The sequence below is a fragment of the Impatiens glandulifera genome, chromosome 5, assembly GCF_907164915.1.
Source record: "Impatiens glandulifera chromosome 5, dImpGla2.1, whole genome shotgun sequence".
Classification (NCBI taxonomy): Eukaryota; Viridiplantae; Streptophyta; class Magnoliopsida; order Ericales; family Balsaminaceae; genus Impatiens; species Impatiens glandulifera.
In genome coordinates this window covers 25,215,655-25,234,455 of record NC_061866.1, presented here as the reverse complement: position 1 = coordinate 25,234,455, position 18,801 = coordinate 25,215,655, and the positions used below count along the sequence as shown (strand labels likewise).

At 34.1% G+C, this 18,801-nt stretch overlaps 2 protein-coding genes across 2 annotated transcripts; both read right to left on the bottom strand.

Annotated features, from left to right (window-relative positions):
* Positions 1–3,162: 3,162 nt before the first annotated feature.
* LOC124940399 (phospholipase D gamma 1-like) lies at positions 3,163–10,094 on the bottom strand. Its single transcript, XM_047480912.1, has 10 exons — positions 8,360–10,094; positions 6,353–6,469; positions 5,985–6,179; positions 5,503–5,748; positions 5,332–5,400; positions 5,097–5,244; positions 4,582–4,730; positions 4,295–4,471; positions 4,014–4,211; positions 3,163–3,818 (listed from the first exon to the last, which is right to left on the bottom strand). The coding sequence occupies exons 1-10, from the start codon at positions 10,046–10,048 to the stop codon at positions 3,525–3,527; spliced, it is 3,282 nt and encodes a 1,093-aa protein (XP_047336868.1). The 5' UTR covers positions 10,049–10,094; the 3' UTR covers positions 3,163–3,524.
* Positions 10,095–15,104: 5,010 nt separating this feature from the next.
* On the bottom strand, positions 15,105–15,638 carry LOC124939137. The gene has a single exon (XM_047479646.1). The coding sequence runs from the start codon at positions 15,636–15,638 to the stop codon at positions 15,105–15,107; it is 534 nt and encodes a 177-aa protein (XP_047335602.1).
* Between the last annotated feature and the right edge of the window lie 3,163 nt (positions 15,639–18,801).

The window sequence follows — 18,801 nt, the reverse complement described above, 5'->3', positions numbered from 1 at the left end:
TCAAGCCCTTACTTTCACAAGAGAGTGGATCATTTGTGTTGGTACAGAAAGTGTTGCTGGAGAAAATATTGGTGCAGAAGGTGTTGGTGGAGAATTTGTTGGTGGAGAAACTATTGTAGGATTGTCAGAGTAGAAGTTGATGTTGTCGAATATGCAATAAATTTGTTTTTTCATTTTCACCACTTCAGCCAAAACTGAAATATGATGATCAGATTGTGTTGCAATTTGTTGAAGCTCTTGCATCAATGAAGTAAGATAGTTATACCAATTTTTTCACTATCACACATATCATAATCATAAATGTTAGTAAAAATTTTATAACTTTTTTTGTCAAATCTTTACGTCAACGCTCTAAAATATAATTCTTGGGCACCTTATTCACTTTCATTCTTCTCAAAACCACAAAATATGCCTACACAAAATCTCTCTAAACTCAAACATTTGACATTGATAGTTTACAAAAGTCTCCATCGGGGTGAAGTGTACCTTGATTGAAATATTTCTCAAATGTTCTACATTAGTTCCCGTAATAGTTTCCACTACTCTAAATATAGTAGATGTCTCAACGTCTTCAAATATGGAGGTGTTGCAAAACATCAACAATTTTACTTTATTTTGAACAACTTAAATATGTCGTTAGTATATATACACTTTGAAATTGACTTTCCAAGAAATAACCACTAACAATTGGAATGGTGGTATTAAAAGACTGAAAATTTAGTTTTTTTCCTTCACTATGTTCTTCATCGGTGCCTGCTCATATTGCTTAACAAACTATCTTAGGGATGTTTTGAGTGAACAAAGTCATCAAAAAAAAGCATTCATACTTTCACTTTCTTTGCGATGTTGTCATGCCTTCCTAGAAGTGACATTTAACATACACATGAATCCATTTAGCTCGTTCTACGTGCAAAGAGTTCAGCCAATATGTCTTCCAACTCAAACTCCTCTATTATTTAATCCAAATCTCTTCACACTACTCAATTGCTCAATTGTGATTGAGTTATAAATAATGTTCTTCAATGTCTTTTTTATACTGAGCATTAACAACAAATTTTGTATGGAGTTTATTCATGATATGTCAAAGACAAAAATGATGATTGGTGTTTGGAAATACCCTTTCAATAACAATGACTATTGATCGACATTGGTCATTGATTATTGTCTTTGGAGCACGTTTGTGTATACATGTCAATTAGGATTTAAAAAACCAAATAAATGACTCTGAATCCTCACTAGATAGTAAGCCACATCCTAGCAAAATAGATTATGCATGATAATTAACCCCGAAAAAAAACAAAAGAAATATTATAACAGTTTGTCAAATATGTTGTGTCAAAGATGATGACATTCGAGAAATACTCATAAGCAACTTTGCATCTTCTATCAGTCCAAAACACATTCCTTATCCGGGATTTCTCGTCTAGGTCATAAACATAAAAAATGTAAACATTTACTTTACATTTGCATCACCATTTTTTAATCTTAACCGCCTAACTTCTGAAATATAGATTTTACAATTTCTCTCATCAAAAAGTCAGATTATCATAACTTCCAGTTTCAACTACAAATGATTGAAACATTTTTGCCAAAATAATTCCAGCTTCGTCGTTTAATTTTAATCTTCACTTTGCAATTGGATCTAGAACTTTGTGAGATGTAATATATCTCTGCTTTCTCGGACTAAAAATATGGTTATGCTTATGGAAGACACTAGTAATCTCAATTGCATATTCATTTCTAACCGCAACATTTATCTTAGCCTTACAATTCTTCTTGGTGCAAGATCTAACTTGTAAAATATTTTCCCCCTTTGTAGAAAATACACCACTTTTAGAACATGCAATTGAGAATCACTTTTGTTTTCCATCCTGACAATTCTTTGCTCCTACCTTACAAATACCGAAACCCTTTGATTGGGCATAAGTGATATACTATTCACGAACCTCATTTTCGAAATAAGAAGTCATTACAGTGGAGATTTGAACATCGGGATGGGATGATGATGATTAGTCCATGAAGCTAAAGAAATAATAGAGAAACTGTGTTAACAAACATTATAGTTTAGTTTAAATAACATTAAATTCAATTTATAAGACATTACAGTTTTGTTTAAATGACATTATATTTTAATTTATCAGACATTTCAGTACAGTGTATATAACATTACAGTTCAGTTTAAAACACACTATATTCAGTTTATAAGACAGTTTAGTTTTTAGAACATATTACAGCTCAGTTTAAATAACATTAAAATTTAATTTATAAGAAATTACCGTCTTCTTTGCGATCGTCTTCTTCGCATTCGTCTGCTTCGATATGGATTTTTTTATAAATAAAGAAATCTAAAGCTCGATGATATGAGATATTCTTCGATAATAGGAGAAAACTATGATTTGATCATAGCCAAAACTATGATTTGATCGATTTGATCAAAAGAAAAAAGAGTGCGTGCTGATTTTTTTTTAATATTTTTTTTTAGCCTGGCTGCCACATAGGGGAGTCGCTGCCACAGTCGCTGCCTCTATCATTACTTTTTTTTTTTTTTAAGAGTAGTTACTATATTTAGAGTTACAATTATATAAGTTAGTATTTTTTTTTTGGTATGTGTTTCCTGTAAAGTTGCTTAATTTGATTAAAACAATATTAATTATGAAGAAGTATACAAAAATGGTTTATTTAGACAATTTGATTTTTGTATGCATTTCTTATTAGACATCTAACATAAGAAGAAACAAGATAAGAAATATGGAAGTAGAATAAATCTGATTTTTATTAACGATGCACATCTTCAATGATACATTGGATCATAATAGATTGTAAACTTAAGACAATATAGGACATTAGAGTGATGATTCTTCAATGAATGAATGGTTGAATCCGAATCAAAGAATGAATGGTTGAATCACTTCTCATGTTTAAAAAAAATAGGGTTTAAATTTCCTTGGAGCAAATGGAGAATGTTTTTCTTTTTCTTTTTTAATCGTAGAGCAGACATTTCTGAAGTCTGGTTTGTTTTGTTCATTTGTTTTCGTCTGTATAATACTCTTCCACCCAAAAAAACTATCACTAGTGGATAAAAAAGAAGCAAATAGAAAAGTGTATCCAATTAACTGTATCATACTTTATTATAAACTGTGATTGTTTATAAATGAACTCATTTTAAAGAAACATTGAGTCACCACCACATTCCCATTACAGAGAAGAAAGAAATTGGATTGAATGGAGAAGATGTTTGATGAATCAATGATAATTATATATCATATCATCTTATAGTTCATATTTTCACAAGATTAATAGACATATCTAATTGTTTCAATTCTAATAAAAAAGAAGAGATACAATACAACAACACTAGCTATGTGTGTGAATCCTATGGATGGATTGAAACTGTCTGCCTTCAATTTTAAAACAAAAAGAGATCTGATCAATTCTGCATCAGCAAAGCAAATAAAAAGGTCCAATAACCACCCACATCTGAAAAAGCAAATTCTCTTGCCCCACATAGGGAAAAAAAACAGGAATCATATTGTTAGATTTTCCTGAATGGCAAGAAATGAGCCGATGATCTTGCCACCAACATCTGGGAAAATTTCATGTCCTGGAAGGGGCATCACCCTACCACACCTGTCCACTTCAACCGGATATTTCATGAGATGTCCTTGCATTTGTGTAATTCTCTCATCTGAAAACTGCTTCCAATTCATTTCACTTAGTTGCCTAACCCTGTGGACACACTTAAGACTTTCCGGCTCCATAAAACAATCCTCCAACATTCCAAGATGCTCTGCCATTAGTGACATCCTATATCCATAAATCTGTAAAACGCCCATCAAATCACCCACATTTCTTTAATTTATCAGTCTCGTCATTGATTAGGACTCTAGAAGTGACCCACATGACATTTTGTTCAGTTTTGATATTATCTTATCTTGTGAGAATATATAAGTTATAAGTCTCATAGATATAAGGAGTTTATATTTTATGTGATTTTTCGATATGGGACATCTTACCTGTCCAAGCGGAGAAGGAGGTTCTCTTGCAGACGTGTGATGAGGTTGATAGGCTCCCATTGCAATCTCAGTGTCTCTGGTGCCCTCCAAGGATCTCTGATTGATATTTGCAGACCCAATAATTACATATTCGTCATCCACTATCATACCTTTAGAGTGAACATATATCATGAACCGACGGTTCTTCTGAGTGAGTGCCTGAGTCATAAACAACAAACAGTTTTAGTAGCAGCAGCAGATCCTAAACATTACGGTACTGTGTCTGAAACAATAGGTAGAACCTGTGGAGAACTTGTTGTATTGGAATGATCAATGATTGGAATGTTACTGAAGTCCGCAGCTTCACGATTTCCGAGGCAGAAGAAGTTGAGATAATCGAGTGGATGATGAGCAGACTCAAGGCCAACCTCCAGTAAAGCTTTGTATATTATCTCATACATCATTTGCATGGTTTTATGCTGCAAATAGAATATTTATGTCTGACTTGTATTATTTTTACATATTGAATGAATGAACAAAATAAAATTAGTACACCTGAGATATATATCTATTTAACAATAGTTGATACCTGCCAAAACAAAATTCTTTGTGTGGCTGCGCCAGTTGGATTACCTTCAGGCCACATAGGGATAATTATATAAGTTGCAAACCTTTGATTTGCCCTAATTTTCTCAGCAATCTTAAGAGCAATTTCCATTGGAATAAGATTGTTTGCACCTGCAGACATGAACACAATCTCTAATATTCACTTGTCCTATACAATGCAAAACGCCTTTGAAAGGATGGGAAGATGAATTCATTTTTTTTATGGATGGAGAAGAGCAAAACATGGTAGATTAACAACTACATGCGTAAAAACATTTTTTTATGGAATAACAACTGCAGATGTTTTTATGCTTGTAGTTGTTATTCCATTGTAAGGATGGAAAAATATTTTATCACATTTTTCCATTTCGTTAGATAAAATTCAAAATTTTGATTATTCTCTGTAGAGTCAGAGTAAAACACATTTAGCAAAAGAAAAAGTAATGTTATGGTACAGGCAAGAAATTCCAAATTGCCAAAGAAAATTATGCTTCTTACCTAATTCTTTGTTGGAAGTCCAGTTGTATGAGGATCCAAGGAAATATTGGTTTTCAATATAGATGAATCTTTGTGCAGAACGAATAGCCTTCACATATGCTGCATGTATGCTCATATCAATTAAGACATTCTTCCCGCATACCAAGTTCTGCTTAAAAGAAAGATATTTTTCATTCACATGCTAACTAGAACATATTAATAAATTACTAAGTAAAAGATGCATATATTCACTTGCCTGAGAAGTGCCATCCTTGGGATCCTTTGGAAAGCCTTTGACTGAGTTCGAATCAATGGAACGAAATATCTGCAGTTAAGAAATGTCCCCCCAAACAAGATACTATTTATCTCAATTTTGTAATGTATCTATGGTATCATATATGCTTTTTGTCCATGTGTTATTAAATACCTGAACATGCCAACTCTCCGGATCATCCTCACCTAAGCATGGAGCATCGGATTGCCCCATAATATCAGGCAATCTATCTATTCTGAGTAAAGCATCATCAGATTTTTTCAGTTTTTTAATTCCATGAGCTGTTGAAGCATTTAACCATCGTTGCTCAAAGTTAGTCAAAACATCATAGGCAGCAGGGCCATCAATCTTACAGTGCAAATCATGCCACGGTTCTCTAGGACAGCCAACAGCACTCCCCTATTCATACAGAAAACTCAAATCGTCAGTTATTTATATTGGACCAACTAGTAGGAGCAATAATTTGTATTTATCTATGCTAAACCTCATTTGGTATATTTTACAAACATTTTTCATCAAATGCAGCTTCAAACAAAGCTTAAATGATATATTTGTAGAAATCGAGAAGTTAGATTTTCAGATTTTCGAGCTGCCAATAAATTTATGTACATAAGAAAAAATGGTTAATATGTTACCGTGTATGTAGGATTGTGATAGTCATCTCTATGCACAGTCTGGAGAGTACTAAATATAGGATGGCGGGGAGTATCATATCGGCCATCACATAGATCAAGACCCCCAATGAAAGCCACAATTCTTCTTGTATTGTTACCAGCATCAGCATCCACAACAACTGTTTTTTGGTGGTGGGTATAAATTGTTCCAACTTCCTGATAAGAAAAAAATTGAAGCAAAATGGAACAGAATTTGCATTTTAGTAATGACTGATAACACAAAGTTGATCTTTTTTTAAAAGAAGAAGTACTGACTGATAAAACAGTAACCATGATGTAAATGTAAATTGATATATAAAAAGTTTGAGCATCACTTCTTTATGCTATACCTTCTGCTTGACCCAGCTGTGCCTCTTTCCAGCCATGCGTGGACAAAGAATAACTTGCACGGAGGAGTGCTTGAAAAAACGGCGGGTTTCTTCATCATGTGTTTGCATCACCCCATCCTGTATTAGAATAATTTGGTATGATAAGAAAGCAAGCATTCTCCACATTTTAAACTGAAAATTTGCCATTATGGAACATATAAATATAATTGAGATGTTCTGAAGGACACTCCCGAAACAGAGAGGAATAAGTGTAGTTCATTACTTTAATAACATTTTTAATAAGTCCTTATCACTTAATCTAAATGGATAAAGTGTTTATTTTAACAAAGTTCATTTAATAATTTTATTTAAAATCACTTAATTATTTAGATTCAACCCAAATTAAGTTAGTATTTGACGTAGTTTGGTAAGTTATGATAACTTAACTCAGTAATATAATATGAGCATCCAAATCACAACTTTCACATCCGAAAATAAATCAAATTACGTCTTTATAAGTGTAAATTACTGTTTAAGTACTTTTTAAGCATTAATTCAAATTTTATCTAACCAAACTACATATCAATTCCTTAAGATTTAGATATTTTCATCTGATTTGTTTGACATTTATTTTCCAGACACATAACTAGTTTAGCACTTAAAATTTAGTATTCAATATTAAACACTTAATTTTCAATTTGTCAAACCAATTAGGATAAATATTAGTGTAAATCATTTTCCTTCTTGATGTTTCTTTTAATCTTTTTATGTAGCAATATAGTATTTTGGGAAGGGTTTAAGAACTTGTAGTATTAAACTCTTGGCTTGGAAGATGCAAAGATAAAAGCTAAAATAGTCCTAAGTATACAAGGTCTCTGTATATAAAAGGATCAATCTCTAAATTCAACTCAATCAGCATATACAAACTATATATATGACTTGGATAACAGTATAAATTTTCATTTACTGTAGGACAAAGAGAACATTCTCAACATTATTTTTAGATAAGGGTAATTACTTAGGTGTTAACCGTAAAATTGACATTAGAATTGGAATTAAGGTCCAATTCCAATTATTAAGTTTGGTAGACCCTTAAATAATAAAAAATAGAATTGGAATTAGATTTCTAATAGAATTCAATCTAGGATAATTTTATAGTTCTCAATTGCAATCTTTTTAGTCTAGAATTTTAATTGTTTTAATTTATGTTTTTTTATAATAAAATAATTTATTATTTTATCATTTAAAACACGATTAAAGTTTATAATCGAGATATATATTTTTTTAATTTAGAAGGTTAAAATATCAAACTGATGTCTTTTTTATTGTTTAATTTAGTAAGTTAACATTTTGAATATATATATATATATATATATATATATATATATATATATATATATATTAAAAAAGTTAATATGCTGAACCAATATTTTGTTTTTAAATTTAGAAATTTAAAATGTCGAATCGATATATATATATATATTTTAATCTATAAAGTTAACTTGTTGAACCGATATTATTTTTTAAAGAAAATCGAAATTTAAAAAATTCTCTTACCACTTGAAGTATCTTAATTGTTTGTGTCAAAACCAATATTTTAATAAAAAGGTATAATATATATTAAAATGATTTTTATTATATTCTTTTTTTTTTCAAGCATAGAAATTAAGATTAAATTACAATTCTAAAGTTTTCCCAAACATAGGAATTGAATTGTAATTCAATGCTAATTCTCGTGGAATTGAAATTAGAATTCCAATGTCAATTTCAATTCCAATCATCCAATTATTGTTTTCTACAAATATAGTATTTTTTTTTAGGGTTCATGAACTAATTAGTATTAACTCTTGGTTTGGAAGAGGCAAAGGTAAAAGAGAAAACAGTTCTAAGCATAAAGGTCTATGTATATAAAAGGATCAATCTCTATATTCAACTGAATAAGCATACACAAACTAGATGACATAGATATAACATAGCACAAGAGAAAACATGCTCTATATTTTTTTAGATACAAGGTAAATTACTTACTGTTTTGTAGCCAAGTATGCTTCTTGAAGTGGGATCGTCCCATATGAGAAGGAGTACTCGAACACCTTCTTGAGATCTCATCCTGAGTAGATCACCTAAACTATACCTTGATGCAGTACCTCCATCTCGAATCAGCCTAACTTTGTGCCAAACTGACCAGCCAGTAATATAAATCAATCTTCTTGCCTGGCTTATAGCTGAGAAGATATCATACCAGCACTTCCCATGTACATAATCCGTTCCATTATCAAGATTCACTATTGGTAGACAACCGTTGGGGACATGAGCATCTTGATAAAGTGTAAGCTTCCCACCTTTTCTCAGAGGGAAATATGTGTCAGGAACTCCAGGATAATCAGGACCAGGACCAACTCCAAGATGGTACATCTTTACTTGATTCGACGGCGTATATTTCATTGAGAGGTTTAAAGAAGCTCCGGCTTTGCAAAGCTTTTTATTAGTGTTGAGGATTGGATAGAATCCGTGAATCTTTGCTCCAGAAACTATCTTCTCCACCGAAATAGACACAACTCCTATAAGTTGGGACCCGACAACATCACTGTCTTTGACAAAAAACTGCACGACAGAAGCGTTATGGGCTACAGGAACACAGAAGTGTTGTTGCCAAAGAGGATTTTCGCAGTTGCTGATCACAAACGTCCTGCCAATTACTGCACCTGCTATTGTAATCGATACGTAGGGATCACTGGTGATTTTGTGAGACATTGTCCCTTCAATTCTGTTGCTCACATTCCCTGGCAGTTTCTGAAATACATCTCCAATTGTTTTGTGAAACATGTCCATATTTGGAAGATTTCTTGCTCCAAACACCCAAATGTCTAGGTTTCCATGTAGGAGTAAGGCTCCTGAAGAATTCTGACCAACTGACACCATCTTCAAATTTTGTCGATATATTGAGGAATGAGGAAACGACATTGAATGGCTTAGGACAGGATGAACAGATGGAATAGAAATTGGACCTGAGTTAGGTGACTCCCAACTGCTCAATGATAGCCTATTGCCACCCCCATCTATGCGATCTGGAGAATCGTACTTTTTATCATATTTTGTGCCGAAACTATGACGAAGAGTTGCACTACTGGAAGCTTTCGCAGCAGCAGATGGTGGAAAAGGTGATGATGATTCTGGCCTAGGTTGAGAATTCTCAAGCAAAAGCAAATCATTTAAATCATCAATTGGTGGATAAACAGGCGGGTAGATGGGAACAAGATCACCATCTGCGCAATCACGTTCACTTGTTGTGGATGTGCTATCTACTTGATTGTGCCTAAAGTTAGACAAGTTAAGGTTACTAGAGTCGCTTTCTGATTTAGACGGACTGTGACGGGATTTTGATGAAAGACGATGGAAGCCACTTTGATGGTGCAATACATGGGAAGAAGGAGTGGTATAATGATTGGAATGTAATGAAGAACTATCATTATTATTATCATTATTTGGAAGAGGTGGATTTTGTACTGGGTATCCATAACTTACAGGACTAAAATGTGGTAATGTATAACCAGGAGGTGGTGGATAAGGAGGTTGATTATGGAAAAGAGGATAAGGAGAAGGGTTTGAAGGTGGGTATGGGTGCTGATTAGGGGGAGGAGGATATACAGGCGGCGGTGAGTAGGGATCATAAGGGTATCCACCGTAGAGATGGTTATATGGGCCAGAATTGTCCATCGATATTCATTAACCCAACACTAACTAGGGTTTTCTTTACTCTATATGCAAAAAAATCCAGATAAAATGTAGACGCATATGTATGTACAAGGATGGTGTTTGGACTATATATCAAAGGGAATCCGTGGATTTAATTACAATTCCTTGAATTGATATCTCCATGCTATAGGATTTCGATCGTAAACTAAACCGGAATGATGAATCCAATGAGATATAAAATACAAAATGGAAGAAGATTCATAATACCTTGTTCAAAAGGAAAATCAAATATATGAATCGAGAGAGAGAGAAGAGGAAGGAGGAGCAATTACAAGTGAGGCTGTGTCGAGGAATCAATCAATCGATCATTGATACAATTACCAGCCATGCCTCCTCATCTTCCATGGATGAGCTTACGGAGAAAACAAACAAGACGGATGGAAACGATGATGTGGTGGATGTGGATGTGCATGTGCTTGCTAAGATAACAAATTAAGGCCGATCGAGAAGAGAGATGAGGGAAAGAGTCTTAGAGGAAGGAGGTTAACCGTTTTCACGTAAGAAGCTTGACAAAAATCTTAATCAGGTTGACGACGGTCCTATATCAATGTTTTACTTACATACATATTACACAATCAAACAGATTAAATATTTTTAGTTCATTTCATTTTTGTAATAATATTTATGTTGGTGGCATTGTTTATGTATTAAATTAATATTAATGGTTACATAATATTATTATTATCTCCCTTGTAACTTAAAATTATGAAGTTAATATTTTATTGTGAATTGAGCTACTCTAATAAAATAATATTTTTGTTTATATTAAAACTTATTATAATTCAAATAATTTATAATATAATTAATCTATTAATTATTTTATTATAATGTAAAAAAAAATCATACTATTTTAATTGTATCAATAACAAGACAACCAACAAATTCTTATGTAGGATAGTAACACATAAATAAAAATAAACTAATCACATCCAACAATTGAAAGGAAACAAATTATAACTTCCCAATTTAGTTATGTTTTTGCATGTTCAAAAAAATGTAATGATTTTAACCGGCTGTCTCACAATTTTATTAAGTAAATTAACATGTCGTCTTTCGTTGTAAAGATTAATCAAATAATTATAATTTTAATGCGAAATATCGTTTTATATTATAATTTGAAAATATATCTTTTCGGTTTCAAATTAATGATCAAAAGATCACGTTTAAAATATTATTTAATAAATATTCAATTAAATTAATGAATATTATTGATTAAATAATTAAAATAGAAAAATAAATCATAATTGAATAATTATAATAATATAAAGAAAATATAAATAAATTAAAACTATATTATTTTATTAGATAATTGTTAACGTCAAATTATGACCTATCTCAATTTATAATAATATTAATAATTTATAATAATATTTTAAATTTTTAAATTCAAAATAATCAAAAAGAAAAAGATAAAATTAAATTAAGATTAATTATTATGATAATTAAATTCTAAATAGAAAAATTAATTAAAAAAATAAAAATAACTTGAAATTAAAATATTATATTTATTTTACCCAAATTAAATCCCAAAAAGGTTGAAATAATTTAATTATAATTTTAGACATAAATTATATGTAATTTATATCTAATATAATTAAATAAATATCTCAAAATATCCAAAAATAAAATAAATAAACATAATTTATATTATTCTAACAGGGATTTTGTTAGGTCAAATACCAAATAATATAATTTGGTGAATAAAAATAAAAAAAAAGGGTTAAAAATTCGATTTCAATTAACTGTTTTATTAAAAATAAGAACCGGTGATGCAATGTGACCGAAATTGAAGAAATCGGATGCATTAGGATTTTTATCCATTGGATTTTCATTTAGCGCCCATGAACACGTCGCGTAACTGGTTGTAACCAAAGCAATGCGCGCCCGGATCCACACATGATCAACTAACGGGACACCAAGTCCGTTAGCTTAGACGCTTGAACGTCTAATGGACCACCAATAGATCGCAACGACGCGTTTCATATTAAATGAAACAACGTCGCTTTGATCCTCTTTTCCGATGAGACAGGGGAACACCGGAGAATCGCGCTCGACACTAACGATCCTTCCATAAACTCTATCTTCACCATTTCTCAACAATGACGAGTTGATCAACAAGGAAGTCCGCAATAATGCTTCCATTATCAAACTTATGTACCTTATAGTCTATGTCATATTTGGATAACATCATCATCCATTTGGCTAGCTTTGGTAATAGAAGAATTCGTTGGAACAAGAAATAGATTGGGTCCATTCTTGATACCAACTTGATGGGTTGGGCTTACATGTAGTTTTTTAGCCTTTTCTTTTGATGACTCATGCTAAGGCCTAACAGATTTTCTCAGATGGATTGTAATTAAGTTCACACCTAGTCATTCGTTTACTAATGTAGCACACAGTCGTTTTGTGTTTATCCTCGTTGCCTTGAGCTAATAGGATTCCCATAGTTATGTCTGTTACAATAAGGTATATCATAAGAGGAATGCCGGTTCATGTTGGCATGAGTATGAGAGAGGATTATAAGTAATCCTTGATTCTGTTAAAGGTTAGTTGACAATCTTCATCCCATACAATTTTTAATCTTTCTTCAGCATCTTAAATAGTGGATCACATTTCATAGTAAGTTTACTAATGAGTGGGCTAATGAATTGGAATTTACACAAAACTCAGCGGACCTTTCTTTCATTTCGAGGGATTGGCGTAGCCGTTATTGCTTCAATCTTATAGGGATCGGCTTCAATGCCCCTCTATGTGATTAAGAAGCCTGGAATTTTACAAGCTTTGACATCGAAGGTGCATTTCTTTAGGTTGAGTCGTAGCAGATATTTCCTAATTCATTGCAGAAATTTTCCAATGTTTAGGACATGTCGTTTTTGATTCTTCGATTTGAAGATTATATTGTTGACAAATACTTTCACTTCTTTGTGGATCATGTCATGAAAGATCATAGAGGCTTCCTTTGATAAGTGTCTCCCGCGTTCATAAGATCGAAAGGCATGACCCTAATAGAAAGTTTGTACTTCTATTATAAATGTGGTCTCTTTTTCCTATCTTGTAGGGCGATTAGGATTTTGTTGTATCATGAGAATCTGTCAATGAATTATAACAATTCATGATCGATGGCATGATAAACTAGTATGTTGATGTATGGTAGTGGGAAGTGATCGTTAGGGCTGGCCTTGTTTAGATCCCGATAATCTACACACATGTAATATTGCGTCTTTCTTTAGGATGGGGATTATGTTAGCAATCTAGGTAGAATATTTCACAAACTCAAGAAATCCAGCTTCAATTTGCTTTCGGACTTCTTCCCATATTTTATTCACGCCTTCCTCTTTCATCCATCTGAGCTTTTGTTTCACAGGCTTAGCGTTAGGATATAGAGGAATATGATGTCATGTGATCTTTGGATCTATGCATGGAATGTCTTTATATGACCAAGCGAAGATGTCTTTGTTGTCTTTCAATAGCTCAATAATCTCCAGACATTTTTTGGGGTTTAAACTTTGGTCAATCAGTACGATACGAGGATCGTTGGTCGTGTTTAAATTGATTTCGATTGCCTTTTCCGTAGTGGAGACAATCTCGTCCTCAGTTTCTAAGAAGTGTTTGGTTTTGAAGTTCAAGTCAGAGTAAAATGAAAGATCATTTTTACTCATAGATTCGAAGTCTACCTTTTTTTATTACATCGAGAGATTTATTTTTTTTGGAAAAACGACTTAGTGTCATTTTATTAAAAATCCCTAAAACGGGAAAAATTGGACATAGTTCCGTCTAACTTTCTAACAAACCTAGAAAGTTAGACCATAGTTCAAGTAATCAAATAAGTACATAATCCAAACATAACATACATGAATTACTAACAAAAACGCAAAAGGAACAATCTCACTTTAAAACATTTCAAAGACGTGACTTCTTCATAATCAACCTTCCATGCGTGACATAAATTCCACTCCCGCTTTGGGAATTCGTCTCCATGTCCTAATAAGCGCATCACAATCAAAGACAATGTCACTCCATACATGATCGATGCTTCGACGAACTCTACCAAAAACCTTTGAGTTTCTTTCGGTCCACACGATAAACGATGGAAGCAAATCCACACTTAAACACGTTAGCATGAAATTTATTACCTTTAAACAAAAGCTTGGGAAGCAACTTTAATCTCTTCCCCAGACTCCAATAATTGCACAATCCTCATGGATGGTGTGAATAACCTCCAAATAGACTTAGCAAAAAAACAGCCCCCGAGAAGATGATCAATGGACTCCGCGAACCCACTACAAAGCACACAATTAGCGTCCGGAATATCCATGTAAGCAAGAATACGGTCACGGATGCTAAGTCTACCTCGGAAAACAGCCAAAGAATAAATCGGTGTCTCGGAATAACTTTTGAAGACCACACAAGAGAAGCCTAGCTCACGATATAACCTCTCTCCCTTATGACGTTCCAAATCATACTTGACTTGAGTTTCCCATTCTCCTCCGCTCTCCACAAGTGGACGTAGGCCCTATCACAAAGGTTGATTCCGCTCAAGTAATCAACAACTCTTTACTCCAAAAGCTGAGTAATAGTCGAACTCCAAAGCCCCCCATGTATGTCATGAACCGTGGCAGCCGCATAGTCCATTATAATCCTCAAGTATCGAAATTCATCTCTATTGATTAAATGCCCGTTTTCGAACCACGGGTCGTACCAAAAGAGAGTGCCACACCCATTCACAATTTGGATATCAAAAATCGAACCAATGCTATTTTTGAGTTTCAAGATCTTTCTCAAGGACCAAGTCATGTCATCGGTTATTCTACACGTCCAAATACTTAATTCCCGCTTCATAAACCGCGAGTGCACCCACTTAACCCATAAGAAATCCTTTTTTTTGTAACGCCCATAAGTGCTTATAGGTAACAGCCCAGTTCCATTCAACACAACTCTTCAATCCAACGCCACCTTCATCTTTTGGTTTACACACATCAGACCATTTAACTTTTATTCCCCCACGACCATGGCTTCCTCAAATGAAGTCACGTAATAAAGTGTCGAGCTCACGCATAACTTTCTTAGGAAGAATGATTTGTTGAGACCAATAAACGATCAGCCCCATGACCACACTACCCACCAATTCGATCATACCCGCGTAAGATAGTTTCTTGACATCCCAACCCATAATTGCGTTCTTGACTTTCTCAATAAGCGGCCTGTAATGAACGAATTGAATATGCCTCTCCGTGAGTAGAATTCCCAAATAATGAACCGAAAAAGACCCCTCGCTAATGCCCATAATGCTCTGAATCTGCGCATTAGTATCCTCATCCGCACCACCATAAAATGCCAAGCTCTTATCTACATTACTCATTAAACATGTAATATTACAAAAGAAGATGAGTGCATCTTTTATAGTGTTTATGGAATCAACATAAGCATGAGAAAGTAAGAATAGGTCGTCCGCTAAACACAAGTGAGTAATCTTCTCCTCCTCACAGAAAGGGTGGAATTTGTAATGGCGGTTCTTTCGGAATGTCGTTAAGACACTCTCAAAGACCTCCATGACCAATACGAAGATGAGTGAAGAGGGAGGGTCTCCCTACCTCACACCATTTTTGCCCATAAAGTAGCCATCGTGTACACCATTAACGTAGACTACAAAACGGGAGGTAGAGACAAACTACATAATCCAATCAATATAAATGCTAGGAAAACCAGAAACCACAATAAAGTCATGAATAATTCCACAATTAACAGAGTCAAATGCCTTACGAATATCAATTTTAAACACGATCCGCGGGTATATATTCTTTCTCCTATAACCCTAAAGAATATTCTGCATTAGAAGGATGTTATGCGATATAGACCTACCGTGGATGAATGCAGATTGGCCTAGACTAACAATCTTAGAAATTACTTTCTAAAAAAGTTTAGTGAGAAGTTTTGAAATAATTTTATAAACGACATTACAGCAAGAGATGGGTCGAAAATCTTGTATTTTTTCAAGCACGGAATTTTTGGGAATAAGGTTTAAGACGGTAACGTTTCATTGTGTTAACATTTTCCTATTTCTAAAGAATTCAAGCACCCCTTTTGTAACATCATGACCAACGATGTAACAATTTTCTTTGAAGAACTCTGCGTTAAAACCATCGGACCTAGAGCTCTTATTACCGTTGATACTAGCTAGAGCCTTCCTAACCTCATCTCTCGAGACAACCTTAACAAGATCCCTACTATCATTAGCTGAAATCTTCTTGTCAACAATCTGATAAAGCGTATTAAGATGACTGCACTACTGCCCTGTTTTCGTACCCATGAGACCCCGATAAAATTGGACAGCCAAATCCTGAATTTGATCCTACCCTTGCGCAAAATCCCTGTTGTATTTCTTAAGCCTATATCGACGTTGTTCTCAAGGTTCCTAGAGGAGCATTTTCGATAGAAGAAAGTCGTGTTCTTGTCCCCGAGAGATGTCTAGTTTTGTCTCGATTTCTGCCTCACAAAACTTTCCTCCATTAAACTGAGCTCTCTAAACGTGGTAAGGGAAGATTTTTCCTCTTCCCGAAGATGGTCATCAATGTCGTTACGGAGAAAACGGAATTGAACCTCCTCAAGATCAACTTTCACAACCATCACCCTTTTAGATATGTTGCTGAATTTTCTACGATCAAAATTATTGAGCTGATTTTTAAGAAGCCTCAATTTCTCCGATACCCGAAACATTTTGGAGTCGTCCACATGTGTGTCCCAAACCTCATTGAGAATGCTCTTAAAGCTACCATTTTCCATTCATAAATTGAAGAATTTAAATGGGCGATTCACTTTCTTATCCTTCTCCCAAAATATATTAATCGGACAATGATAAGAAATTCCCGGCTTAAGGACGTGAATATGACTTCTTGGATACTTGGCAGCCCATTCCGCATTGATAAGGCCTCTATCATTTCTTCTCTTTCTAATATGTTCATCACCTTTCATCGAGGACTATGTGAAGAAGTTGCCGAAGTTAGTCGGTTCAATGCAGCCAATGTCATGAATACAGTCGTTAAAGTCAATTATGTCATGAATGATTTCAAATTATGGACTTCTCTCATTTTCGGCTCTAGTAACAATAAAATCCACCAAGATAGCCCATGGATCTTTATCGTCAATTCTAGCCTTCAAACATCTCCACAATAATCTTCTATCCGACCGGAGTTGCTACCATAGACAATAGCTAGCCGAAAGAGATTGTCATAAATTTTACTTCTAACCTCATCCATAATGACTTGGTCGGAAGACTAAAGCAGCTTGATAACAACCGCATCAATTTCCCAAGCAATCCAGATTCTACTTGTACTGTTGTTGGAATTATGAATCAAATCCCAATTGTTGTCCAAATAGAGACTTTTAATATTGTCCACATTACGCTCATTCACATTGGTTTTAAGAATACCGAAAATAGTAAGTTTTTGCTGATCAATGATCCTCCTAATCTCCTTGATTTTATTGGGATCATTGAGGCCCCGTATATTCTATGTCATTATGTTCATGAATGTATATACGGGTTGAGTTCCTAAATTTCATTGTCCTCATGGCTAGCATGTTGCCTAACCATTCTACGATCTCACCCAATGCTGCTTTCATTTTCAGAAAACCCATATGCATCACTGTCTTGGTTGTCTTCAATGACCACATATTTATTTTCTTCTTGGTTAAGGCTGCCAAAAGAAATAGGTCCATCCTCATTAGAATTATAAGAGTTTCTGTCCAGCAAACCAACAACAACATGCTTACGATTATCAACCAAAGTTCCAATTTTTTGTTATTGCCTTTTCACAACAGTTGCATCACAAGTTCTATCCAACCCAGAACCTTCAGACCCATCAAACACTTCATACTCAGCAAAATCAAAACCTGTTGTACCTGAAAAACCAGCCACAATAGCCTTATAGACAACTAACCCATAAATAACTGTTATGGACCGATCAACCAACCCATTAGACTCATCAGACCTTGCAAAATTAATCGCTGCTGATCCATAAAAACCAACAAGAGCTACCTTGAAGATTGTCACCTTAGAACCTGTTCTTCTAGACCTATCAGACCCAGACCCTACTACTCTAGACCGAACGGACCCAAACTCTGCTACTCTAGACTAAACGGACTCAAACCCTACAAGATCAGGACCTGCTATATGTCACTCCTTGGTAATGTCATTATTGCTCAGGACTTGTTGAAGACCAACCCTGATTTTAAATTTATCATTACCAACATTATCAATATTATCATCGTCAGTAACATTTCCAGCCTAGTTACAAACTTCATACCGATGATTAGCATTAGATAGGTCTATTATTGTACAATCCTCGGTCCTTCTAACACCCCGACCGCATCCACGGATATGGTCCAGATCAGCTCCTATAGAAGCTTGGCCAAAATAATTTTTTAGAGGACCCATACTATTATTCAAGTCAGATATTAGAAAATGACCCAGATAATTCTGGTTACTGTCTTGATCGGCAATTTTAGGTCTCACGAATTCAAGGTCCGGGCTACTTTCCAACTGGAGCGAACTGTTGCAAGTAGCAAGAGATCATATGATTGGGCATGGGATCACCTTTTTACTACACAAAATTTGAACCAGACTCATCACCCCATCATCCTAAGCCAACCGAAAATCATGATCCTAAACAATGGGTCCACGGTCCTAATTATATAATCCACGGTCCAGATTTAAAGGC